Below are 27538 nucleotides of genomic sequence, written 5' to 3'. Positions count from 1 at the left end.
GTTAACCAACTAACTGCATACACATATTTAACCTGATACCATCTACATAGTGCATACTTTCAGTTTATTTGACACCATCTGAACATTGCATACATTCAGTTAAGCATGAATACCCCACTCAGACACAGCATACTGACTCCAAGCCTACCACTTGTAGAACTCACTGGCCGTCTTGACAACCAAGGTGAAGGCCGACGGATCGTCTTCTAACACATTTAGTCACATGGAAGATCGGCTAAACCGTTCGGGGAAGAAATATGACATCTTCATTTGCTATAGCAGCTTTGTGTGGTCCGTCTGGATCATGTGAAAGACAATAAACCGTTGCTAGGGTAACAACCGAACCACTGACACGTGATCCATGGAGAAGTCATGGCATGTTCTTGACGTAGTGGCGAAATAGTTGAAGGGCACCCCCCGTGACGTGACGCCAGGCATTTCTTGAACAGAACCAGGCGAAAACATTAATGACGTGATTTGTTTCAAACAACTCACTATTGTGAGTGTGTTGAAGTAATATTGTGATTTACGTGAGTAACAAGTATCTAAGTAACATAGTAATCAACCATTAAAAATTGAGCAGTGGCGTGTTTAGAATGTGGACTGCTGCTAAGGAATGTTACTGAGTGAAGTGATGGGGTGGTATCGTGGTCTAAAAGTGTAATGTATGTTTAAGTGAGGGTAATTGGGTAGAGCAGCATTAAGTGTAAAATACAGCTTCAGGTAATAGAATTATGTTGGATTGTAAGTAAGTGAGCAGCGCTGGGGAAGTGAAAGAGTTGTATTGTTTTAGCTTAGTTAGCTATCTTTGTTCAGTATCGCATGACCATTAGTACGTGAACACTGGGTGAGGGAGTTATGTTGTATTTCAACTGAATAGCGCAACGCGAAAGAAGAGAGCAAGTAATACTTTGTTGCAAGTAATTAAGTAATGCTGTTTTAAGTAAATATGTAATGCAGCGTTAAAGACGTGAGTGATTTAACCTGTTTAAGCAAGTCAGTATCTTAGTGTTACAAAGTCCGTAAGTAATGCATCGATAAAGAAATGAGTGATTGTATCCGTCTGCAGTACGTTAGTGTTATAAAGCACGTTAGTAATGTATCGGTAAAGAAGTGAAATGATTGAGCAGTGTTAATAAGTGATGCTGTGTTTGGAGGAAGTCATTGATGTGGCCTTCATAGAGTGAGCGTTACCCCTGTGTTTCATGTAAGTGGGTAATGAAACAATAACGCTTTAAATACTGTTGTGTAAGGTGCGTAGTACTGCGCTAAAGAAGTGGTCGCGTCAGGAGCTCCAAGAAATGAATCATTTGAATTTGACAGATAAATCTATCAAATAAAGACAAAATACGAAAATCCTGTGAATCTTCTTGTCCGAAATGAAAGGTCAGCAATGAGTCACTGAAATCCTTCATGTCACACTATCATGCTCCATTTTCCCGAATGCTGTCATTCAAGTGTATATGGTGTACAAGGCAATAGTACAATGTACAATGAAATGCAAGCTGTCTAGATCATCTACATATGCAATCACTACTAGTGGTATTATTTATTGTAACAATCGAATATAGCTTTGACAGTTTTAAGAATATATAAGTCGGAAACGAAAAAGTGCTGAATGTAATAGTCGGTCCATTGCTTTGTGTATCTTTACATGCAGCGTTACTATTCTTGTCGCCCCATTCCAGTGTCTTGGCATTCTGACAAGAACAACAACGTCATCCATGCATTCTAGTGCCAGGCTGAAAAAAACTACCTGTATTCTTGCCAAGTGTGATCCCTCCCCCCCCCCCCCCACCCCTAGTAAAGAGACAGTTGTATAGTACATCAGTGGAATGCACACCAAAGTCTCACGCATCAGTGACAATACAATCTGATGACATCTTGTACTTTGACTTGGTAGAATGGTTTGGGGCTTGTTTTTATCAACTAAACAATTGAGTGAGTGAGTGAGTTTAGATTTATGCCGCACTCAGCAATATTCCAGCTATATTGCAGCTGTCTGTATATAATCGAGTCTGGACCAGACAAGCATAGTCACCTTTTATGGCAAGCATGGGTTGCTGAAGGCCTATTCTACCCCGGGACCTTAACTTATCCATGCATGTGTTTATAACAAATGCAACTGGTGGGGCGGGATGCACTCCCCGTCTCATCAACACCTGCACTCATGAACACCTGCACTCCGCCTCACATGAACACCTGCACTCCGCCTCACATGAACACCTGCACTCCCCGTCTCACAACACTGTTTAATTCCTGCAGTCGTCAATGTGATTCATAAACAAATGGTATCACTGCAGTGAGTGATTCACCACCTTGTCTCATCACTGTGATTCATCACGTTGTGTCTCGACTTTGAGTCATCACCTGCTGCCCCGCTGTGAGTCATCACCTTGTGTGCCCACTATGATTCATCACCTTGTGTGCCCACTATGATTCATCACCTGGTGTCCCCACTGTGAGTCATCACCCGGTGTCTTCACCGTGTTTCATCCCTTGTTTTATGTGCTTGGGCATTTTCGGCTTGAATCAAATTCTACAAAAAATGTGTGTTTTTCTGAGTTTTGTTCTTTGTACGGATCGATATTCATGGTGTTGTCAACATGTTTAATATCCAGTTATTGCCAGTCATTGCCCAATTTATCTGCAAAGCAAACATTCCTCATAAATAACTAATGAGGGGAAGAATCTGATGTCTGAGATGTATATCAATCTGAAGTGTCAATGGCCCAAGATCTGGTCTGTTTGAGGATCCCTGCATAGTGACCTGAGCTGTTCAGTTGGAACAGACTGTGAATAGTGTACCGGCTCAGTATGAATCTTACGTTTTAAAGGCACGAGAGCTGGTTTGGGCACAGTGACCTGGGCTGTTCATATGGAACATTGGACATATCCCTGGATGTAGGTGCCAGATTTTGCGTTCCATCAACCGCTGGTGTACATCTCTGCCCGGTTGGCTATTTTGTTGTGTTCACACGTCGACACTCTCCCTACTGCGTGTATTACCTTGCTCACGTCTCCAGAGATGTTGTTGCATATCGATGATCAAACTTGTTGTGTGTTATTCCAGTAAGCATGCTCATGGCATTCCAGAACGCTGTTTGTAAGTAATCTGTGCCACCGTTATAAATGTACAATGCATAAATATATAGTGCTGTAACTATGCATTAAATTCCTAAGAATTAGGAACAACAAATCACGGCATTTCAGACGTGGCGTCTTCACTTAATACGTGTTCTATAACATAATACACAACAGAGACACTGTAATAGTGAGTGAGTGAGTAGTATTTAACGTCACATCGGCAATATTTCCGCCATATTGTGACGAGACATTGTAATATGACACGAAACATGTATGCTGGAAGCAGAGATACACGATATATCCTGTAAAATAACAAGTATTTTCAGTTGTAAAATAGCACGAAGCTTGTGTGTTGTGACTTATCATCAAAATTAGAGTGGCCATATCTGAGGTTTTCTTCCGCTTCATGACCGTGGCATTCAAGTTTGGATGTGCAGTTCAGCATTTCCATCAAGTTGGGCGCAAGGTCTACATACGCTACTGGTGTAGAGGGTGGTTCCCTGAGCTGGCGTTGTTCCAGACACTTCAGTCGAGCTATATAAAAGCCGTTTACCGAACGGCGAGGCAGTTGCCTTCCTAGCTGCGTGTTGTTCTGTTGGAACTATGAAGCTATCAACAGTTGTATTCCTGAGTCTTGTATTGTGCGGCATGGGAGATGTACATGCTGGTGACAGTTTGGAAAATTTGAGTATACGTGTGGAGGAGGTTGAGCAAGACCTTAGCCTTTGGAAACTTTCAAGTACTAAAACTGTGACTAAACTGACGAACAAATTTAAAGTTTGGAAGGAGTCACTGAAACAAGAACTGACTTCAACAATCCTTCCTTCATTGCTAAAACCTCTCGTAGAAAAAGAGATTACAAACATCCTAACTGAAGATGATATTGGGCATCGGATCACCGGACAAGTTCGAGATGAAGTTCACACCCTAAAGGACAACGTGCAATACATAAAGACACAACTTCTAGCAATAACACGAGATTTAAGGCATGTTGAGCGGGAAAGAGACACCTACAGAAAAAGTGTAAGAAAAGAACGTAGAGAGTTGACCAAAGACATCCGGGCTCTACAGATGCAGGTGAATCAGACAGTAGTTCGTGCAACCTCATGTGCACGGATGCTGACATCACTACTCAGTCAGACCATTGGTGACCAACTTGAGACAAACCAGGACTTCAGGACGCTGAATACCAGTTATGTGGTGACGCAAAAAGAAATAAAATCATACCGGGAGGGCTTGCAGGAAATGAAGAGAAAAGTATCCTTAGATATACAGAGATTAAACATTCAACTGAATCAGAGCATTAGTGACCAGTTTGACACAAACCAGACACTTGCTGGCCTCACACAGCACTTCAGGACGCTGAATACCAGTTATGTGGTGACGGAGAGAGAAATAAAATCATACCAGGAGGGCTTGCAGGAAATGAAGAGAAAAGTATCCTCAGATATACAGAGTTTAAACATTCAACTGAATCAGAGCATTAGTGACCAGTTTGACACAAACCAGACACTCGCTGGCCTCACACAGGACTTCACGACGCTGAATACCAGTTGCTGTGGGATGAGGAAAGAGATCAAGGAGCCTTCAACCACGACGTATCCTGGAACGACAGAAGGTGAGACTTTTAGCAGAGATGTGTTACTTAATTAACATTCTATTTGGATATGACAACCGAAATATATAAGAATAACATTAATTTGTTTGGCAGCCTAGGGTTCACATGACAGAGCAACGTAGGATTAGGTTGGCATGGCAGCAAAAAGTTTAGTGTACACGTCAACATGGAGTTTGTGCATGAATAAATGAGCTTTATTTGATAACCTGGGCTTACCATGCATGTAAACGTTGGATTAGCATGCAACCTACGGTTTACAAGATATGTAATAAACGGTGGCAAACTACGGCTTACAAGGCGTGTAAGCGTTTATTTAGCAGGTATAGACAACCTCGGGCTTACAAGGCATATTAACGTGGAGGTAGCAGTTGTGATCCAGTGTACACAAGGGCTTACAAGGCATATTAACGTGGAGGTAGCAGGCATGGACCAGTGTATATAAGGACTTACAAGGCATATTTACGTGGCGTCAGCAGTCAAGACCCGGTGTATATAAGAGCTTACAAGGCATATTTATTTGGAGTCAGCAGTTACGACCCAGTGTATATAAGAGCTTATATGTCTGTTTCAAAGCAATGTAACACCAAACATCAAGATCAGCCAATGTGTGTCAAGATCATTGACCGCCCTGTACATCTAAACTCCACCCAGCTTGACTGCTGTTGCTCCAGTCTTATTAGTTTTATGCCAGGCATTATTTCTATTAATAATTCTCTCGTATTAACGCTGATGATGTAAATGTACTGCCTGTAAAATTTATGTTTCAACTGTGCTGTGATCGTACTGATTTACCTCTGTATCTCTACATATTTGGGTGAACTTACTGATTCAATTAGGAACAGGACATCAAATTAGACGACCAACGTTTTACCCTATTCTGAATATTGAACTTGCTTTGAATACAATCGCCCAATCCCCACTTGACAAGAAGACCTAGTGTTGTCAGGTCAGAACATTCAGGTCAAACCTGTCCAACACAGCCCCGGTCAGTTAAACACAGCTCGTTTTATGTTTGAGATATTAGATATTATGACCTGACAACTGAAAGCAGTCTCAGTATGGCAAAAATCTGAACTTCATACTGAATTAAACCCTACACCAGATTATGTCTTTCCTTGTCCGTGAATGCTAACATTTTTAGAATGCCCTGGTAGAATTTAGTTCAGGATTACCCGTTCATGACTGACACCGCACCAAGTAGTTCTGCAAGAGTAGGAGGAGGGTACCCTGGGGAGTCGAGCAGAGCAAGACTACAAATTAGGTCTTTAAATTACTTCACTAATACCCCTGATTGCAGAGGTAAATTTGTCATGAAAATGATGAAATAAATCACCAGGTTATTACAATTGGGTGATGTCATGACAAACGCTGTGCATAGATAGAAACCCATGGTTTACCTTCATTTGTTTTAGTAGTACACAATAATCATGACATGAAATTAACAGGCGACTAACTACGACCATTTGAATAGGCGGACGACTTATGGCTACTGAACATACATGTACGATACACTGGTTATATCGCCACCGTTTGCCGAGGAGAAATTTAATCCATGGCGCAATATAACACATCAGACAGTTAGAGACCCTCTGGCGCATGTACACTCGCACATAAATACAACATACATGATAACTATGTGCACGCATTCTTGGTATGTACTTCACACCTAGACCCTTGATGCCGAGATGTTCACTTTCTTCAAAGAAATTGCCTTATATGTCCAATGGTGGCTTCATAGACAAGGGGACGTATTATTTGCGAAGATTCAGGGACCGTGTGTACATAAATATGAGATATAAGCAATCAGAATGGTTCAGACCTTTTGTGTATTTATATACATTTTCATCGTTTTCATTGTAAGTTATATAAGAAGCCATGAATACTGATAATTACCGTTGTCCTTCTGCGTGATTTTGCGTCAGTCATGGCGTCACGTTGGACGGAAACTTTGACGATTTCTTCTGAATTTAACAGACGTAACATTTAGGTTTCCACTTTCTTAGCAAAGTACAGATTCTAGTACTCTTTTGGTTGAGCCCTATTGGGGATTCGAACCCGCACCCTCAGAGTCAGGCACCTAATCGCCAGCACACAATGTCAGCCGCCTAGTCCACCCAGCTACCGCGATGTGGATATCGTACTAGAATTTCTCCTTTACTAACAAAGTGTAATCGCAAATATGACATGCGTTTCATTTGACCACTTCTAAATGGCATGGTGCAATTCGTTTGAGTTATCAAATCATTGCATTGTATCTATTTTTACTTTCCTATGTCTTGATACTACGCTCTATCCATACAAATTCTAAAGGTACTAAGCCATGACAAGCAATGAATAGACGCCTGGATGTCGTAACATTTCAGAACATGACATGCAGTGTAAAATTGGAATTTTCCATTGTTTACATTTGAAACAAGCGCAGTCTTTCGAGCACAGCATTCGTTTTCAAATCCATTAGCTTCCGTTTCTTTTTATCGAGAGAGTTGGTATTGGTGACAAAGACCAGGTGTAGTTTAATTCTAAAATGTAAGGGGAATGGGGGATCGTTCTGAATGTACCTTCCCTTCATTAATCTACTAACGTCCACCCTTAAAATGACGACACATGTGTATGCGCGATGTGTGCCGTACGTGGTACTATTACCAGGGATAATCTACAACTATATAGTCTTCCTGCTATTACATTTAGAGACTGTTGACAACTGTAGCTTTCACCTTCACTGGTAACGTTCACTCCTGTGTATTGACGGTATATCTATTCCCTCTCACGATGATACATCAAGTGGTATATCTTGAAAAATAGATTCCATGATTCTGTGATACACCTGGGATAGTCATGACTGCTTACATTGCAAGAATGGCGATATGGTAGTTCGAAGCGAGGAGCTGGAATCAGCTGTTCGTTTTCAGGTCATGTTTGTCGTTTTGTTGACGTTTTGCAATCGGTAATTTAAGTCTGGCACTAGCTGTCTCAGTATCACACATTTAAAACTGCGGTGTATTTTCATTGTTTATGTAGTCAAATCGCTTTAGTATTACGGCCGATATGGGTGCGTGCATTCATGTAATTCACTCCGACGGGAAGCTGATGTGCATGAAATGTGAAACGCTGAAAGTTTTGTTATGTAAATTTCATGGGTGGTACAAGATGGGATTGAGTTTTTTGACAACACAGATATTTAGCAGGTACAGAGAGAAGTGAAAAACAATGGTCAAGTAGTTGTAAAGTAACAGTAACGGACGAATTATGTCAATAATCGCCTACATGTAGCCAATTTTCAAATGCGATAAACATAAACATAACTGAAATCAACTTTTTTATGTCTGTAACGGTTTGAGATGCATGAAATATAAAATCACTGTATGGATAAATAATGCACAAAAACACTGCAAAATTCTACAATGATCGCGTTTTAATTATCCAGAAATACGGGTATAAATTAAAATGTTTTGATTTTATTAAGTTTTAATAGAAGGAAATAATATTGAAATACTAATTTATTTCATATACTATTTCAGATACAGAAGAAGTAAAACCACCATTAGGTTAAGTACTCATTCAAGGGCACTTTCCAAATTCTATTTGTCATTACACAACTAAACAATATATATATATTCATATTGATAACATATTTCAGCTTCTAGCATAATAAATGACACGGTTAGGTGTTGTCAGCATCAAATGGTTTACATTTTCCTGCAGTGTCTACATAATAAAGTCAATATCTTTTCGCACTTTACATGTTTTTGTATGCTGGTGCATGTGTACTTTAATATTGCGTTACACATGCATGACTTTGCTTAGTCATTGTCCATATTATCTATTAAATTTCTAATAAAATAAATAAATGTAAAAACATATCTTCATAGAATAATTGTGGGGTCAAAATCGAATGTATGTCATCTAAAACATATACTTGATATTAAATTCATTGTCTGATATTACAGCCATAACCTAAAGATTCTTTAGGAACTGTTGAATGAAAATCAGAATACAAAATATACAAAGGACAAGGTATGATAGAGGCCCCTATTGGCCCACAACATGTCATGATTATCAAAATTTTACAACACGATAATTTTAGCATAAAAGGAGCTAAATTAATTGTTGAAGTTACCTCCAGTTGCATTTTTATGTTTCTAGTGTTGTTAGTTTTCCTCTTTGAAGACCTCAAAGTTAACATATTTTACAATATCTTCTAGAAACCTACATTTTCTGATTTTCAGAGTGATAGAAAAGTGTGAGCAAAAGCGTGACCCATCCCAATTTTTTCACCACATATGAAGCGTGTAAATTAGAATGTACACCTAAAAAATTGTGGTGGGTCACGCTTTTGCTCACATCAAAATCTTTCAAAAAGTACATTTTTTCGGTTTATGAAATTGCCCCATACAACATCTCAAAAAAATAAACATTGACATAAACTAACATCTTTAAAAACAATCCATCACATTTACACATCTGTGCCATGATACATTATATTTTGAATGGTTTTGTGCTCTAAAATACACATATCAAACATCGTTATTAAAATTTTCAATATCATAAGGCACTCACAAGGCAGATTTATGAGAGGTAAACATTGGTGTTTGGTTGTTGGTCTCTGCTAGAAAAGTAAGATGTCTGAAGATTTTCAAAATATGATCAAGCAGTACCAAATATTGTATTTTTTTCTTAAGTTTGGTAATCTATCTTACAACACTGGTGAAACAATTAACACCATGTAAATCTTTACTTAAGACACTGACCATTCACCTTTCAAGTCCTTCTAGTTGCCTTTTAAATTCATATTTTATACATTTTGATCTACTTTAGGCTTATACACTTTTGAATACTGTAGTTCTTGATTGTGAATCAGATACTGAGATTGATGACTTTGTGAATGAAAAGTAATAATGGATGTTTTATATCTTTAAAGTGGATAAGTTGTGAATAATTACTCTGTGAAGTCTTTTGAATACTGACTTTAACATGTGCATGGTGTTAATATGAACAGGCACTGACAATGAAATTCCACCCGAAATGGGCCCCTTTGATGTCACGACCTGTGATTCTTTTAGTGCAACCTGGTTGGCTATAGTAATAACATATGATGACTGAGATGTTAACTGTATATTTGCTAAAACTGGTTGTAAATGCTGACTTGTACCACTTACTAGTTAGAATGAAGCTGTGCCCAAAATGAAGCTTCACCCAAAACAGGCCCCTGTGATTCTTAGTGCAACATGATTGTTATCATGTTTACATGTTGTACGATGGATCCATGGATTACATTTGCAAAGATTGCTGTGAATAATGACTGCGTTTTGGGGACACAATTGGCAAGTAATTGAATTAACAATGTTTTGCAACCCTAATCGGGCCCCTTGAAGTTAAAACATTATGACTGACATTGACATGTTTTTCAGCATGACTACCTGTCGTAAAACTGCTGTAATATGTATGTAAATAAAATAACAGTTGTAAATTAGCCATTATGGCACACTAATATTTCAGACTTCTTGTTATTTTTGATGGGAACTGATAAAACCCATTTTGGGCCCCTCTGCAGAAAAATTACACCTCAGAACATATAAAATATAGCATTTGTATGCAAAACTAACTTGTCTCTAAACAAATAACATGTTTTCAGCCAATTTTGTTAGTGGGCCAAAAACCACCCTTATCATACCTTGTCCTTTAGATAATATATGGTGTGTCATGGGAAACATTTGTCAACTTAATGTTACCAAACCAAGAAACACATGTGTAATGTAATAATATCATACACGTCCGCTTGGGTGGTCAGAATTGTATGTTGTTCATTGAGACAATTGAGGTGTATGGCTTTTTCTTAACTAATTTACATATATAAATATACAGTAGTGTCAAAATTTAAAATCAAATGAGGAACCGCTTCTCAGAACGTCATTTATAGATTTATAACTAACTGTTACATTCTATACGGAATTTCGCCAGTTGTCAGGGATGTGTAATAATCACAAATTGGCGAGAAAGACCTTCCAGGGTTCGATTAAGTATTCGTTGGTTGGAGTTGTATCTCCAATTTTGTTTCTTAAATTGAGATCGGTAGTAGTATGGGAACTATTGTTAAGATTTGAATGCGACAGTAGTTAAAGAATTACCGTTGGAAAAAACTGAAGGGTTGATAACATATACAAAGAATTTTCATAGATGCTACGACTTGCAGTAAGTTGACTAGCACTCCCACGGGTTCTGTCGTAGGAAATGCCGTGACAATATAACCAATTTTCCATGGCGTTTACAGTCTTTATTTATATCGTGCCAAGTGGCACTGCACTTGGAAATTAAATAAACCATGCTTTTCTCAAATAAAAATCAAAGCAAAATATTTGTCAGTTAATGGTTTTTTTGTCGTCAACGATAGGGATTCTTTTCAATGAAGGTGGCCAGGGCAAGGTGTAAATGTGGTTCTGTCTGTACATGTAGCAAGTTGTCGCAGCGCACATTGAGTCGGGAACCAGACCAGAAGCGACAACTTGGACCATGGCTTATATATCATTTCAAAAGGAGAGTTATTTTGAGAAAGTGACTCTTCAGACTTTTTTCAGAATGTGACTTTCGAATTTCAAGCAGATACGTGATTTTGTAAATACTATCCAAGATAACGGAAAGTATACCGACGTTCGTGTAAGTGTATTTCCGAAAACATCTGGGTTCATCGGCAACGACAGTAGTGATTTCATGAAAACCTGATATGCGATTTTTTAAATCCAATTCACCCGGTAATTATCCTGTTTTCAAATTTCGCAAAACAGCAAATAACGCTGCGAATCACGATGTTGTACTGTGTCAAAGAGCGATATTTACGATGAAGCCTGTTTTGAAAGGTAAATTTAATCACTTTGTCTGAGATAATAGTGAATGGTATCACAAAACAGGAAATTACCCACAGAATTCAAAACTGTGTAATATATGTGTGTGCTTGATATATGTAGAATTTTTGGGGAATTTAAACTGAGGATTGAAGTGGAAGGACATATATGTCCCTGTGACATCCAGGGGGCTAGACTGAGGTGGGAATGTCTGCCTACACGTAGGACAACATACATTAAAACCAGCATACACTAAATCTGGGTATCTTTTTTTCACACTAGACTGAGCTGTGGAAAAGAATATATACTGAACGCAACAGGATCAGAGAACCAGTTAGTCTTTCAAGGTTATATTTAGGGGTATTTGCTCAATTTAAGTACCTCAGTGTCCTTGTTTGACAGAGTGACCGCAACTATTTACACCTAAGTCTTTCAGGTCTACTAATATCCACATATGACCTATTTTGAAAGTGAACTTTTATATTTTTAAACAAATAAATTAAGGATTAAGCGATACAAACAGTTGGTGAATTACACCAAGTTAGGAAGTGTCCGATATGCTAATATACAATTGTCCATGTCATGCCACAGGTAACGCGAACTGTATCATAAAACGAAAACAAAACTAGAGAGCAAACATGGGACGATTGGAAATATTTCCATATAGAGCTGTTGATCAGTCCAGGTAGTCGAGCGCCAAACGTTGTCGTGCTCCTAACCTAACACGTCCCAATGACGTCATAGCTGGCAGCTCTGCTTTGTGGTTTCGCCAGTTAAAACATTTCTCAACTAGCAGAGAAATGTGTCGCCCTTGTTAGGACGTACGTTATTGGTGGGTAAGTTCTCAGCTTATGATTTTAAACGTGATTTGTGGAATTAGATGAAATAGTGCAATTGTATATTGTATGACTGCTGTAAAGAAGCATGAACCGTGTAGGAATCAAGTGTTTTCTTCACACAATGTTTACACCCAGACCTGTGTTTAGCCTGTCACCGGCGGGGGACGATGGAAGGTCAGGGGAAACATAACAACGCAGCGTTTCCCCTGACAGACTCGTTTTATTTAATGAAATTATGTGTTTTTTTCTACCGTTAACCTTGACCTGATGGGATTTACCTCTTACATCTGTCCAGTCCAATATTTCATTTCAAATGTATTGTGTTTTCACTCGGGGCTGCTGCATTGCATTGAAATACATCCCCGCTGTAGCACACGGCCAAACGTATCCGTGTGCATTTCTACAACATTACATCAAAACTTCAATGGAAAGTAGATTATAGAAGGGCAATTGTGCTGTATTTTCGTTATTTCTAATATTGAAACAGACGCAGAATGTCGGACAACCGACATTTCGATCTTTACCACCCTTGTCGTTTATCAAAGCACACTGCTTCCATCGACAAGTACGGTTGTGTCAACTGCAGTGTCCGCCTCGGTAAGCAATTGTTTGAGAATTGCTCTGTCTGACACTATTACTCGATATTCTGATTTTTTGTGAGAGTATCACAGAGTTTGTTTGACACAAAATACAACTGTGTTCCACAAACACCGAGTCAAGTTACCCTGTTGTCCTTCACACTGTTTGGTAAACATCAGTGTTAATGTGCTTCACTTTAGAATTTACGGAGTTGCCTAAAATACCAGGTACATTGAACAGAGAGGATAGGGTTAGGACATCTAGGAAAGGCAATTTTTAATATTCCAGCCACGGTTACTGAATTCAAACTAAAATGGTTGTCATTCCATAAAGAGGAATTATGTGTAAGGAAAAGTGCTGAAGTAATTGTTTGTTTATCTATTAGCACACAATGTGAACATAATATATGCTTATATATGAAGTCCCCGTATTTGCATCGCCAACCTACCCTAGCTCTGAGGGTGAACTGACTGTTTTGTTTACACCGTTCAAGTGTATATTTAACAACCCCCCCCAAACCAAAACAAAAACAAACAAACATCTATACAATTCAAACATTTCAGCAAATAGGATCCCAACTGTTATCAAACAGTCGATGCGCAATGGACAGCTTATTAAATTTACTAAATGAAGCTGTGAAAATGTATTTAGGAAATGAAATATCCATCAAATTAAACCATCTGTTATAACAGATGATTTTGGACATAAGGCAAAACATTTGTGGAAAGCAGAACCTGAGGCCAGTAGTCATATAACTATTTTTTTTGTACATGTATGTTCCTTGTTTCAGCTTCGACTGACTTAAGCCGGAACAACACGATTCCACAAGTGCCAGTAACGACACAAGACCTACAGGGTAGGTGGGAAAACCCAGCAGGCAGGAAGTGCAGTTGTTCATTCTCCCTGCATTTACCACACTGATGTATATGCCTGTGGTGATTTTGACTTGAGGGATGAATCTCACTCCGGTACCGATCAACGTTGTCAATCACAGAATTTCGAACTGTAAAAATCAATATAAGGAAGTATCACTTTTTTCTTGCTTTAAAGATTCATCTCAGTCAACTTGAAAGATATATGATTTTAATAGAATTTAATCATACATAATATTGAAAAGCAAAACATATCAGGAAAGGCGAAAACAGACCAGCAGTAGAAATGCTTATGTGCTATGTATAGTGTTCTGAACATCACATTCCCTGTTTCAGCCTCCACGACTGACGAGAGTGAGAATCTGACACCCAGCAAGACGGAACCGGCGCCAGTGACGACACAAGACTCTGATCACCATGGTAGGTTGGAAAACCCAGCAGCAACAGTTGTACTGACACTATCACCTGGTAAAGTTCAACAAACATCAACACTCTCATGTTTCAAAGTAATGCAGAATATCTGACTCTAACAGAAAGTTACATATTAAACACGCCATCGTTAATTCCAGCTACCACATGTTGACATTCCCATGATGCTGGATTGTTGTCAGCCATGATGGAATTGTTTAAATGACGTAGCAATGTCCGAGTCACGTATCAACATGATGTAAACATTGTAGATGTGAGACAAAGATGTCAGGTGTAGACAGTTTACTTTGTGTTACAGCGACTCCATCACCAGCATCAGGCCGCGACCTCTACTACGCCAGCAGGCGCGGTGACCTGGAGACAGTGAAGCGGATCCTGGCCGAGGGTGACGTGGACATCAACTATAGAAGAGGCAGCTGGACACCGTTGATGGTGGCAGCATATAATGGACACAGGGACGTGGTGGAGTTCCTGGTGGATAGAGAGGCTGATATGTCACTGGTGAACAGTGACGGTAGCAACGTCCTTCACTTGGCCTGTAGACGTGGACGCCTGGAGACGGTTAAGCTGATACTGCCCCTGAACGTGGTGAACATTAACAGTAGAGGAGGGGACAGCATGACACCGGTGATGGAGGCAGCACGGTGGGGACGCAGGAACGTGTTGGAGTTCCTGGTGGGTAAAGGGGCTGATGTGTCACTGGTGGACAGGGGCGGTAACAGCGTCCTTCACATAGCCTGTAGACGTGGACGCCTGGAGACCGTGAAGCTGATCCTGGACCTGGACGTGGTGGACATCAAGGTCAGGAACAACTACGGGTGGACAGCGGCCGACATGGCGAGAGCCTATGGACATCAGCGAGTGTTGGATCTCCTGGTGTCACGTGGTGCACACTGAAGTCGGTGTCGGTGTAGACAGAGACGGAGCACATGTCATTACTGACACCAACGTGGTGTGTGCCGTTCACGTAGTCGTAGGTCACGATTCAGGCGATTTCCTTTTTTCTTTTTGAATATAAATAAACGTTGTTGAATGGATCGTCAGACATTTTGTCATGTTTTGTCTGTGGAACCTCGCATGATCAGGTAGGAAAATTGTAAACTGAGTGTGAACATAAACGGTGAGTGATTGTACATAAATGTCGCCCGTCTGAACGTAATTCTGTGTTAATTTTAATAATTCTGTTCAGAGAATACCGCGAATTGGGAAACAGACAACAACAATCTGTTTGTTTACATGTCGCTGCACTCTGTGACCACAGACTGAGCCGAGGTTCATCCAGCTGACTTGGTGTCATTTGTACAGTGACAGTGACGTCACACTGCTGGTGACATCACAAACATACAGAGGTGTTTGGTCGTCTTCTCAGCACGCTGCCTCACAACACAAGCAGTGTTACTCAAATACCAGGTCGTCGCTTCTGCTTAACCCCCTGGATGCCACAGGGACATATATGTCCCTCCTCTACATCCCTCACTTTGAAGCCCAATAAAATTCTAAATATACCATGCATATATAAATACTTCACAGTTTTAAATTCTGCGGAAAATGCCCTGTTGCTTGGTACCATCCACTATTATCTCAGACCAAGCTAAAGTGCTTAAAATTGCCTTTCAAAATGGGCTTCATTGTAAATGTCGTCATTTTTCAAACTGTACAAAATCGAGATTCACAGCGTTATTTGCAGTATGTTTTGAAATGTGAAAATCGGATAACTACTTGGAGTAATGAATTTCAAAAATAACATATTAATGATCACTGATATTTCGTTTTCATGTAACCAGTAATGATAATTCTGAAACGTCGCCGATGAACCCAGTTGGGATGTTTTCGAAAATACACTTACACGAACGCCAAAGTTGGATAGTATTGGACAGTGTTTACAAAATCACGTTCCGATATTGAGACGCCAATAACATCACGTATATTTCATAGTCAGCTGCGACAAATGCATCATTGAATTCCCCACACATCCTAGAATCAAATTACAAATGTCACCAATACCAACTGTCCTAGGTAAAATGAAACGAAATATACTTGGTATGAAAACGAACGCTGTGCTCAAAAGACAGCGCTTGATTGATATGTAAACAAAGAAAAATTTCAATTTTACACTGCGTAGCATTTTCGGAAATTTTCCAACATCCAGCCGTCTAATCATTGCTTCACAATTGCTCAATACGCTTAGTATATTCAGGGGAAGAGTATCGTAGCAAGAAATAGCAAATTAAACACAGATACAATGAAATCATTTGGTAATTCATAAGAAACTGTCAAACTTTTATTGCAGCGTGATGCCATGACTGACGCAAAATCACGCAGAACGATAACGGTACTTATCAGCATTTCTGGCTTCTTCCGTCATTTACAATGTAAATAATAAAAACATATAACAATACACAGATAGTCAGAATAATTCTGATTACTTACATCTCACATTTATGTACAAAACATCCCTGAATCAAGGACAAAGTCCTCGCAAAATCCTGTGTACTCTTGTCTATGGTTGTCAGCGAAGCCGCCATTTGGAAAGAAATCGTTCATCGGTAGCGATGTCACACGTCAACACTGTTGCACATATTAGGCAATTTCTTTGAGGTGAAGGTCGGTTGAACAAGAGTAAACACAATGGCCACGTCATTCCGATTGCACTTTCAGTATTGTGATGTATGTTTTGCGTATTTGGACCAGGTGCGAGTTTGCCAAAAACGTTCTGAAACATATTTTGATAGCAGCTAGGATATCTAACTCAATATATATGCGAAAACTGCTTAAGAAGATACAACAGGTCATGCCTTAAGTTGGACAAACCTTACGTCCATAATCTAATAGTTCTCTCTTTTTACCTTTCATTACACACTTATGAAGAGAAATAACATAATCATAAATGTTTATATCCTAAATGAATAATTATTCATTTACGCTAAATTGATGCCAGGTGCGCGTGTTGCTCACAATAAGACAAGTAGTAAAACCGTCTAATTGTTAGGACACTATTTCGTTTTTCGTTTTGTCTAAAGTGTGTTGAACTCTGACATAAAAGCCGAGACCTTTGACATATTCAAAGGAAATTAGGTGAGATATATACTAATCAGCAAAGCAGTGTCGTCTTTTTCCGACGTCACACATTGCACAAAACATGCCATGACGTCAACTAAAATGTTGCATCATTTTCAGTTATGTTAATATATGATCTCATTACATTTGGAGTGTCTGTTACTCCGTGAATAGTGATGCAAAATTAATCAAAATAACACATCTACACAAACAGGAGGATTTGGGAATCTAAGAACTAAATTATGAATCGGATAGGGACATCCAAATCGCTTTTTCATGTAGTACATTGGTATCTTTCCTTATAAACTGTGAAACTACCTAAAGGTATCCGCTCACATTGGGAAAATTTGTATTGGAATAGTTTTGTTCACTATGTACAAAACATAACGAAAATATACTGTCAGGATTCACAGCAAATTCTCTCCATGTGATGTGAATTACGCTGACCTGATGTAAAGCATAGCGGAGTTATGGCCCCTTATCTTTATTCGTGAATCATCCCCCTGTCGATGCTTGACGTCATAGAAGAGAATCCATTTTTGACATTTATTGTGCTCCATTTTTAATATTGAGAGTTTACCGTTGTACATTAGCACATAAATCCGTTTCATATACACTTATGTCGTTCTAACATTTGGATGTATTTTCTTCGCTCACAGTTTTCGTAAATATGATAACCTTTTAAAAAATCGTAGCAGAGTGCTTTTATTGGTACATTATGAAAACGGAGAAATTTACTGATTTTTAACGTACACAAAAGTTTTGTACAACATTTAACAGTATATGTTTCTCAAATCCCCGAGGTTGTCGCAGTTATATTTATTATCAACGGATAGGAAATGAAATATTCTACATTTCCGTGTAAATATATAGCCGTACACAGATCCAGGACCACGCCAGCGCAATTCTCGCACAACGTTCCCTTCAAACCTAACGAAAATGTGCGCCTAAAAAAAACTCGGCATACACGAGTTAAGGTTACGGCTAAGGTTGGAGTCCAAGTTCAGGTTGCCCTAAGGTTGTTTTGTGCAACGGGCGTATCTTATTCTTAAGGTGATCTTAAGTCTAACCTTAGTGCTTATGGTTGATCTTAGCTTAGGTTGTTCTGAACAACGGAGCACAGGGGTTAACAAAGGGAGAATGGTAGTCCGTAGCTGATTACTGTAGGATTTAACCAGTTCGGTTAATTGACTAAACTCATAATATACAAAATTAAACTGAAACCAATCATCACTCGAAACATCCCTGTTTTATTTATTCCTGGATGCCAGAAGGACAAATATATCCACCCACTTCTCTGCTTCACGATCTAACATACTGTTTTCAGTTAAAACACAATTATTGCTGAAATGACCGCCAGTTATTCTGTACGTCGTACATCTCGCCATTTTCACATATGACGAATTCGTCATTCGCGTCATTGTTTACTGTATGTACGCATGTAAATGTAAATATTGGATATTTATACATAGAACTCAATTTTGAGTGAGTGAGTTTAGTTTTACGCCGCACTATGCAATATTCCAGCTATATGGCGGTGGTCTGTAAATAATCGAGTCTGGACCAGACAACCCAGTGATCAACAACATGAGCATCGATCTTTGCAAGTGGGAACAGATGACATGCGTCAGCCAAGTCAGCGAGCCTGACCACCCAATCTCGTTATTCGCTTCTTACGACAAGCATAGTCACCTTTGATGGCAAGCATGGGTTGCTGAAGGCCTATTCTACCCAGGGACCTTCACGGGTGGAACTCAAGTTTGAAAACAGTCAATTAGTGAGCAGTGTCACGTGTGTTTTGTCAGTGATTGTGCTGAAGTCTCACCCATAAACAAGGGATAAGCCTTTAAATCATCTTGGTGGCAGGCAAATAGAGACGCCGAAGTGATACCTACTCCACATGGAGGCCTTCAGCCAGTTGCCAGTAGGTGTTCGCAGTTTATGAACATCCTTTGTCTAACCGCCATGCTATTTCCAAACAGATTCTGGAAAATGTCTTACGAATCCTAGCGTATGCTCAGCTTGGTCTTCAGCAGATAGTAGTAATGTTTATGCGTGAAAGACCTTTTAGCATGCTAGTGTTTGGTACCGAGCCTGGTAAAGAAAAAAAATGCGAAAATCAATGCAAAGAGTATATTACCAATTTACCTGCTCTGATTTGTTTGCTTGTTTATTGTTTTACGCGGTATTCAGCAATATTCCAGATATTTATCGGCCGTCTGTGAATACCAGAGTTTCAACTAGACTATCCTGTGACTAGCGTTGTGAGCATCGGTCTGCACAACAGGATACGATAACCAGCACCATCCAACTGAACAATGCAACTGGAATGGTTAATGTTTTTGCAGTTCACACGGTTAATGGATCTTGGAAACATCACACAAATGGTACTGAGCGTGAAAGCATTTGGTGTAGGACCTGGATGGTTACTGATTGGGGTGAGTGAATTACACGATGGAACCGCTTTATCTCTCGTTGTCATTCAGGTGAGCATACCTTCATTTTAGTCCATTTAGGCGCTACCTTAGTAACACAATCCGAATGATGATAAAATGGCATACTTGTGTGTATGTGTGTTTCCTTGAACTGACTGTAGACAGCAATGTGTAAGTTGAATGGACGTTCCACATCCTTTTTTGAAGATGCAAAACCATATTTGTTTTCATTTAACGGTGGGCTTTAATCTGGCCATGACATTTTGTTAACAGTCAGAGCCTTTGTTATCATTGACATTTCTTTTTCTATTAACTACCTAGGAGAATAGCCTAGTGATTAAAGCGTTTGCTCGTCACGCCGAAGACCCGAGTTTGATTCCCTGAGTTTGATTCCCCACATGCGCTCAAAGTGTGAAGCCCATTTCTGGTCTCCTCAGCATGATATTGTTGGCATATTGCTAAATCTAAACTCACTCGCTCACAGCTGTGAGAGAAAGGGTGAAGAGAATTCTTTATCGAACGATACCGCAAACACTCTTTTTTCGATTTACAACCTTTTCTGACAAATTCTGATAGGGTCATATATGATCGTAATATACGACCAACGTCAATCGGTGATCAACCTCGCTGACCTGGTTGATGCAGGTTATCGAAAGCAAACAGGGCCGTAAAGAGGTCACGGGACAATGCGAGACCTTACATTGTCGTCGGCGTGTCTTCCCCATCGGCCTCATTTCAACGAAAATATGCAGAAAGTGTCCAGGATTTCGCAGGTCATTGCTAAAATATTGGAGTTATGATCATCTTTATGTTATGACTGTCGTAAGTCAATGTTAAAGTATGAATGTTATGATCGTCTTAACGTTAAAACCGCTTTGAGGAACGGGACCTATGACTAACTCAGGTTCGTTACATCCCTCTATTCCTTAAAAGCAGAGTGGTCTCTATGTATCTTTAGAGGTGGGGGTTCAACGTAAACGTACCTACGAGCGACACACAATTACAGAGACATTCTACAGTTACATCAACAAGTGGTTCCAAAGGCGGGATGGTCTGTATTTTTTTGACCGTGAAGAAGAGAAATATAACATGCCTTACAAATTGGTGTCTAGAGTTACCATGGAACAATCTAATGCAATACAATCGACGTTATTGAGAGAATTATACTGAACAGCAAAAGAAACCCTGTATGAGTCGGTCATTCGGACCATTTCAGTGCATTCACCTCTGAGTGTACTTACTCTGTCTTGCTTGGGACATTTGTGTGTAAAGAAAATGCCAAGATATTGAAATTCTGAAACGCATAGTAAATTTGTTTAATTAAAGTTTGTTAATCACTGCACAACAACGTGTTTCCATGTTACACTCACACAGAAATGGCTGAGCCAGTACCAGTCGAATTAGAATGATAATATGAAAAATACATTCTTCACATTGGAAAATATGTCAGTATGTTCAGAATGGTAATACTGTGGGTCTTTGTGGTCATCGCATCTGTTGCCTATGAACATATCATGGTCTGTTGAAGCTCAGCCATTCTCTTAACCACCGGACCGGTTTGTAGAAGCTCAGTCAATCAATCAACCACTGGTTTGTAGAAATTCATTTAATCTATCAACAACTAGTTTGTAGGAGCTCACTCACAGGGAAAAGAAACCTTTTTGTGAAAAGAACCTTCACAGGTTTTCTAGGTCAGATCTTCTCGATTCGCACAGGGAGGATGCCTATATGTAGAGGAGACAGCCGTGCGAATAGTTGTGCCAAGAGAAAACAACAATATCTTGGAATGTATCAATCACAAAAATCAAATGCCAGTACCATATATTATCCACGCCGACTTGGAAGCTATGATTAAACCAATCGACCCAGTAGCTCAAAGTCTGACACAAAAAGTAGAAGAGCAGAAAGTTACTGGTGGCTGCGCAAGACACCGTGCTATGGGCTGACTTTTCAAAGACAATGGCCTGTGCTGATAAGGATCCTTACTAGCCTGACTGTGTTCGGATAACTTGAACCGTTCCTGCTGGAGATTAATTTTATGCAGTGAAATATAATAATCAAGTATAAGAAATCGAACACCACTACTGGTTTGATGCCTTTTAGGCATGGAGTCCTAATGTGGATGTGTAGATTGTTTTGTCAGGTTGAAAGGTATGTCCTGGGGAGTTTCAAAATTCCAGCCTTCACCAATGTGACGCGGCAGCCATTGGTTGAATAATGAGGAATACATCTCAACGACGGTGTAACTTGTATACTGACGGCGACGTTCAGCTTCCAGCTAAAATGAGAACAAGCAGACACGATGTCAGGAGAATAACCACCATCTTCCATCTCAGCATTTTACAGCATTTCATTAAGACATCTTGGATCTATAGCTTTGTTTCACACGACCCAAAGCTGATAATGGGTCCCAACCAAACAAGACAATAAACGAAAGCGAGTACAAGCATTGACCCTCCACCCTACGCAATACGTAAGGCCAGTATTTCACATTTGATTTTGAACAGTGACTGAGAGTTAAGATTTTGGTTAGATATTTAAGTCACACTAAACTGTACTCGGGTTATTATAGATCATTATACCAACAATGCCTCGGTGAGATATACCGCTGACAATCTGGAGTCAGTCACAAACCATGTACGAACACAAGTGAATATACAGTATACTAAAATCATTTCCACTCACCTTAACACAAAACCAGTTCGATTTCATCCCTATATATGCCTTCATTTGTATCTCCATTTTATGTATACTTCCAAGATCCTCGCTTCTACTGAACTGTAAATAGATACGAGAAAATGCTTTCTGTAAACCCAGAGTGGATTCTGCAGTTAGTGTACAAAAGTTTGGAAAGATGAGTAAAGTGATTTTAGAGTTACGCTTCGAACATAAACCCTATCCTTAAAGAAAAAAACAAATCCACTTTTATTGTCATTGAAACAGAAAATATATAGAATGATAAAAAATAACAACAACAAAAAACATTCATTTTTACAAAATTTTATAATTTTGAAATGACATTTTGTGTTGTTACAACAAAGAAACCCAAAGGAACTGTCAACTTGGCGTACTGCATATACAGATAGATGGCGTTCTACTCACAATGACAATAACCAACACGCATACACATTTTTTGAAAACGCAGGACGAATATTGCCATGTTTTCAATTAAAAAAATAAAAAAGGTATTTGTTGGGAAAATACTGAAAAAAAAAACGCCAGACGTTTATACGTTTCAGGCAGATTGTGAAATTAGTCATTTCGTAAAATGATCACAATTTTACCAAACTAGAGACTATGGGCAGCGAGCGAGTTCAGTTTTATTCCGCTCTCAGCAATATTCCAGCAATATGGAGACCATGAGGAGTCTTTTTCGAACTGATCTTACTATCTGCCGGACTAAAGCATGAACTTTGCAAAGAGCTCGGGGATGTCTTGATAAAACATAATTTAGTGTGTGCCCGAACTTTTGTAAAAATATGAAAAAACATTTAATTGTATTGCAAAACTAACCCTACAAGACCTTCCTCCACTGGTCTATGGCAGAAAACCCTGCACAGTGCTCGGGACCATCACTGTTAGCCAATGTACTAAGAATGGTGGCCAAATTTTGGCTGATAGCGACCTGTAGTTATTCCATTTCCACATTGTTTGTTAATTGGCAATCTTTTCTTTAACACGCTCTCAAACAAGTATTAAGTAAAATGTCATAATCTGTCCTTTGACGACAAGACTTTATACCGTGTGAATATGGCAACATACCTGGAAGGTATCGACAGATCCGGGGACCATCTCACCACCTTCATGATTCAGATACAACTCTTCTGAATCGTTCACACCGTGTAGTATGAGATACAAGTAGGAGACGGTGCCACTGTCACTACTTCTCCCAGTCTCTGTCACAACCTTATACTCCACGGAAGACACAGCCTCTGGAACACACAATGTCATTATTGCAGTATTTCAGTGTTATTGGTGATCACGTTAATTGGTTCATTGTTGTTTTACGTCGCACTCAGCAATATATCAGCTATATGGCACTGGTAGCCTATTTTATATTGGATTGTCCCTAATTGTCGGACATCTTTTAAGTTGAATGCTAGGTTTGATAACTCTAGATGTTTTATTGTCCTTATATATTTTATATTTTAGATAGATTTTATGCCAGTGATCAGTGTCAAGCATAACAGCAAGCCTGCCAACCTGATAGTTCACTAAGTTCACAATGTTTTATTATAAATCCTGAAAAGTAACTCCTGATCAAGGAACGGTGGTGTAGGATAGTGGTTAAAGCATTCACACGGAAGACCTGGATAAACCACAGGGGTGGTGGAGATTTATGGACATCCTGTAAGGGCGGTGGGGACTTATGAACATCCTGTAATGGTGGTGGGGATTTTTGGTCATCCTGTGAGGGTGGTAGGAATTTATAGGCATCCTGTGAGGGTGGTGGTTATTTACGGACATCCTGTAAGGGTGGTGGTGATTTATGGATGTCCTCTGACTGAGTTGGGAATTGATGGACATCCTGTTAGGGATGTGGGGATTCATGCATATCCTGTTTGTAGCGCGGAGATCCTGTCGGGTAGGTGGAGATTTATGGACATCCTGTGAGGGAAGAGGGGATTTATGGACATCTCGTGAGGGTGGTGGGGATGCTTCATGTTTATTGCCATACTGTGCAGCTGATTGGTTGATGTCAAAAGTACCTGTTCCAGATTTGTCGATGTCACGTGAGGGTGGTGAAGGGTTTCGGCGTCTTGTGTCGATGGTGGAATATGGTTAACATTCTGCATCAGTGGTGTGGATTTGTCGATTTCACGTGAGGGTGGTGAATGGATTTCGGTACCTTGTGTCGATGGTGGAATATGGTTAATATTCTGCATCAGCGGAATAGATTTGTCAATGTCCTGTGAGGATGGTGATGGGTTATCGATATCTTGTGTTGATGGTGTAATATGGTTAATATTCTGCATCAGTGGTGTAGATTTGTCGATGTCACGTGAGGGTGGTGACGGGTTCTCGATATCTTGTGTCGATGGTGGAAAGTGGTTAATATTCTGCATCAGTGGAGTAGATTGGTCGATGTTATGTGAGGGTGGTGAAGGTTTCTCGATATATTGTGTCGATTGGGAAATCTGGTTAATATTCTGCATCAGTGAAGTAGATTGGTCGATGTCACGTGAGGCTGGTGAGGGGTTCTCGATATCTTGTGTCAATTGGGAAATCTGGTTAATATTCTGCATCAGTGGAGTAGATTGGTCGATGTCACGTGAGGGTGGTGACGGGTTCTTGATATCTTGTGTCGATGGTGGAATATGGTTAACATTCTGCATCAGTGGTGTAGATTTGTCGATGTTATGTGAGGGTGGTGAGGGGTTCTCGATGTCTTGTGTCAATTGGGAAATCTGGTTAATATTCTGCATCAGTGGAGTAGATTGGTCGATGTCACGTGAGGGTGATGAAGGGTTCTTGATATCTTGTGTCGATGGTGGAATATGGTTAACATTCTGCATCAGTGGTGTAGATTTGTCGATGTTATGTGAGGGTGGTGAGGGGTTCTCGATATCTTGTGTCAATTGGGAAATCTGGTTAATATTCTGCATCAGTGGAGTAGATTGGTCGATGTCACGTGAGGGTGATGAAGGGTTCTTGATATCTTGTGTCGATGGTGGAATATGGTTAACATTCTGCATCAGTGGTGTAGATTTGTCGATGTTATGTGAGGGTGGTGAGGGGTTCTCGATATCTTGTGTCAATTGGGAAATCTGGTTAATATTCTGCATCAGTGGAGTAGATTGGTCGATGTCACGTGAGGGTGATGAAGGGTTCTTGATATCTTGTGTCGATGGTGGAATATGGTTAACATTCTGCATCAGTGGTGTAGATTTGTCGATGTTATGTGAGGGTGGTGAGGGGTTCTCGATATCTTGTGTCAATTGGGAAATCTGGTTAATATTCTGCATCAGTGGAGTAGATTGGTCGATGTCACGTGAGGGTGATGAAGGGTTCTTGATATCTTGTGTCGATGGTGGAATATGGTTAACATTCTGCATCAGTGGTGTAGATTTGTCGATGTTATGTGAGGGTGGTGAGGGGTTCTCGATATCTTGTGTCAATTGGGAAATCTGGTTAATATTCTGCATCAGTGGAGTAGATTGGTCGATGTCACGTGAGGGTGATGAAGGGTTCTTGATATCTTGTGTCGATGGTGGAATATGGTTAACATTCTGCATCAGTGGTGTAGATTTGTCGATGTTATGTGAGGGTGGTGAGGGGTTCTCGATATCTTGTGTCAATTGGGAAATCTGGTTAATATTCTGCATCAGTGGAGTAGATTGGTCGATGTCACGTGAGGGTGATGAAGGGTTCTTGATATCTTGTGTCGATGGTGGAATATGGTTAACATTCTGCATCAGTGGTGTAGATTTGTCGATGACGTCCTGTATGGATGATGGGGATGAGGATGTTTCACTACCACGCCTGTCAGTGTCACTAGTCCTCCCAGTCGTCCCCATTACTGTTGATGCAAGACAAGACATATTCGGTATTCGCTCATGGTTGTGCTTTTTATGTACTTTAAACAGTTTATTAATGGGAATAGTGTCAACATATTGTTTCAAGATTTTGAAGAAGGAAGCTGTTAATCGCTCTGACAAGCGGAATGTTCTGAAAATCTTAAGTGTGGCGACTTTGACAGAGCAAACTGGACTATTCCACAAATTTACCGACGACAATCCCAGGCTTGTGTTCACAGATAGTAAGGCATAATGAAGATTAACATGCAGAAATATGTAATACGTCTAGTAGATCCTCAGAAGGAGTCAGCGAGTGAATATGTGGGAATCGAACCCAGTCTATGACTAGACAAGCAAATGCTTAGTGAAGCACCCCCTGAATATACATCTCTATTGAAACTACTGGGGTAAGGCTGGTCGTCATGTGCAACAAAGGGATTCTCCTATACAGAGCCTAGCCCAGCTGGAAGCTGCATTATACGAGGAATGGTGTAGACCGCCCTGACATAGGATCAGGAGGCTGACACGGGTATGAAGAGGAGAGTGCTGGCTGTCATACGGTCACATGGAGTTTACACTCGGAATTGACCTTAAATCGTGAATATTCCAGGGCCATACAGAGACATGGTTTCTGTTAAAATATCTCTTTTACTACAAATAGCAATTATCATAAAACGTCAACGTGGAATCCAATCATTTTGTCGTTCTATTTTGAGTCCAAGGATCATATGGGTCAGAAAACATATTGTATTGTATCATGGACCTTCTAAACTCTAACATATCGCAGGGGAGGTGTGGTAGCCTAGCGGTTAAAGCACGTCACACCGAAGACCCGAGTTCGATTCCCCGCATGGATACAATGTGTCCACCACCACCATGTTGCTGTAATATTGCTACAAGAAGCAAAAACATTCTAACAGATAGCCATTCAACAACTTACCACATTTAAGAACATAATCGTCAGCGTGAGGTTGCCCGTCATGCTGTACCTTGTTCACAACTTCTTCCTCAGTCTCATCATCTGTGTAACGGACGCATTTTGAACAGTGAGGATCACGGGCGGACTTGGCAAAACAGCGATGTCTTGATGATGACGGGGCAAAGACGACTCTGTCCTTTTCCTCAATCTTTGCTGGACTGATATTCTTTCCTAAACTGATGACAATTCCAACGTTTACGTGTGCACCTAGTGTGTTACAGCACAGCAGCAAACACTGACAGAGCACACATACGATGGCGCTGAACAGCATCTTCTCTGAGACAGTCAT

General features: G+C 40.0%; 2 protein-coding genes across 2 annotated transcripts; one reads left to right on the top strand and one right to left on the bottom strand.

Annotated features, from left to right (window-relative positions):
• The first annotated feature begins 4646 nt into the window (after positions 1-4646).
• Positions 4647-15180, top strand: LOC137260177 (fibronectin type 3 and ankyrin repeat domains protein 1-like). The gene is made up of 4 exons (XM_067797870.1): positions 4647-4705; positions 13750-13815; positions 14168-14251; positions 14559-15180. Exons 1-4 carry the CDS (start codon positions 4651-4653, stop codon positions 15155-15157), a joined length of 804 nt encoding a protein of 267 aa, XP_067653971.1. The 5' UTR covers positions 4647-4650; the 3' UTR covers positions 15158-15180.
• A 7119-nt stretch (positions 15181-22299) lies between these two features.
• LOC137260419 (probable serine/threonine-protein kinase tsuA) lies at positions 22300-27538 on the bottom strand. The gene is made up of 4 exons (XM_067798080.1): positions 27211-27538; positions 24602-26272; positions 23515-23684; positions 22300-22368 (listed from the first exon to the last, which is right to left on the bottom strand). The coding sequence occupies exons 1-4, from the start codon at positions 27536-27538 to the stop codon at positions 22300-22302; spliced, it is 2238 nt and encodes a 745-aa protein (XP_067654181.1).

This window comes from Haliotis asinina, chromosome 13 (assembly GCF_037392515.1).
Source record: "Haliotis asinina isolate JCU_RB_2024 chromosome 13, JCU_Hal_asi_v2, whole genome shotgun sequence".
Taxonomy (NCBI): domain Eukaryota; kingdom Metazoa; phylum Mollusca; class Gastropoda; order Lepetellida; family Haliotidae; genus Haliotis; species Haliotis asinina.
This window is presented reverse-complemented; position numbering and strand designations above follow the sequence as displayed.

Coding starts and splice junctions, on each gene's coding strand:
- LOC137260177 (XM_067797870.1), top strand. CDS start 4,651: ATGAGGAAAGAGATCAAGGAGCCTTCAACCACGACGTATCCTGGAACG. Junction 4,706..13,749: donor GTATCCTGGAACGACAGAAG/GTGAGACTTTTA, acceptor TCCTTGTTTCAG/CTTCGACTGACTTAAGCCGG. Junction 14,252..14,558: donor ACAAGACTCTGATCACCATG/GTAGGTTGGAAA, acceptor TTTGTGTTACAG/CGACTCCATCACCAGCATCA.
- LOC137260419 (XM_067798080.1), bottom strand. CDS start 27,538: ATGACTGTCTCAGAGAAGATGCTGTTCAGCGCCATCGTATGTGTGCTC. Junction 26,273..27,210: donor CGATTATGTTCTTAAATGTG/GTAAGTTGTTGA, acceptor TTGCATCAACAG/TAATGGGGACGACTGGGAGG. Junction 23,685..24,601: donor TATTCCACCATCGACACAAG/GTACCGAAATCC, acceptor TGTGTGTTCCAG/AGGCTGTGTCTTCCGTGGAG.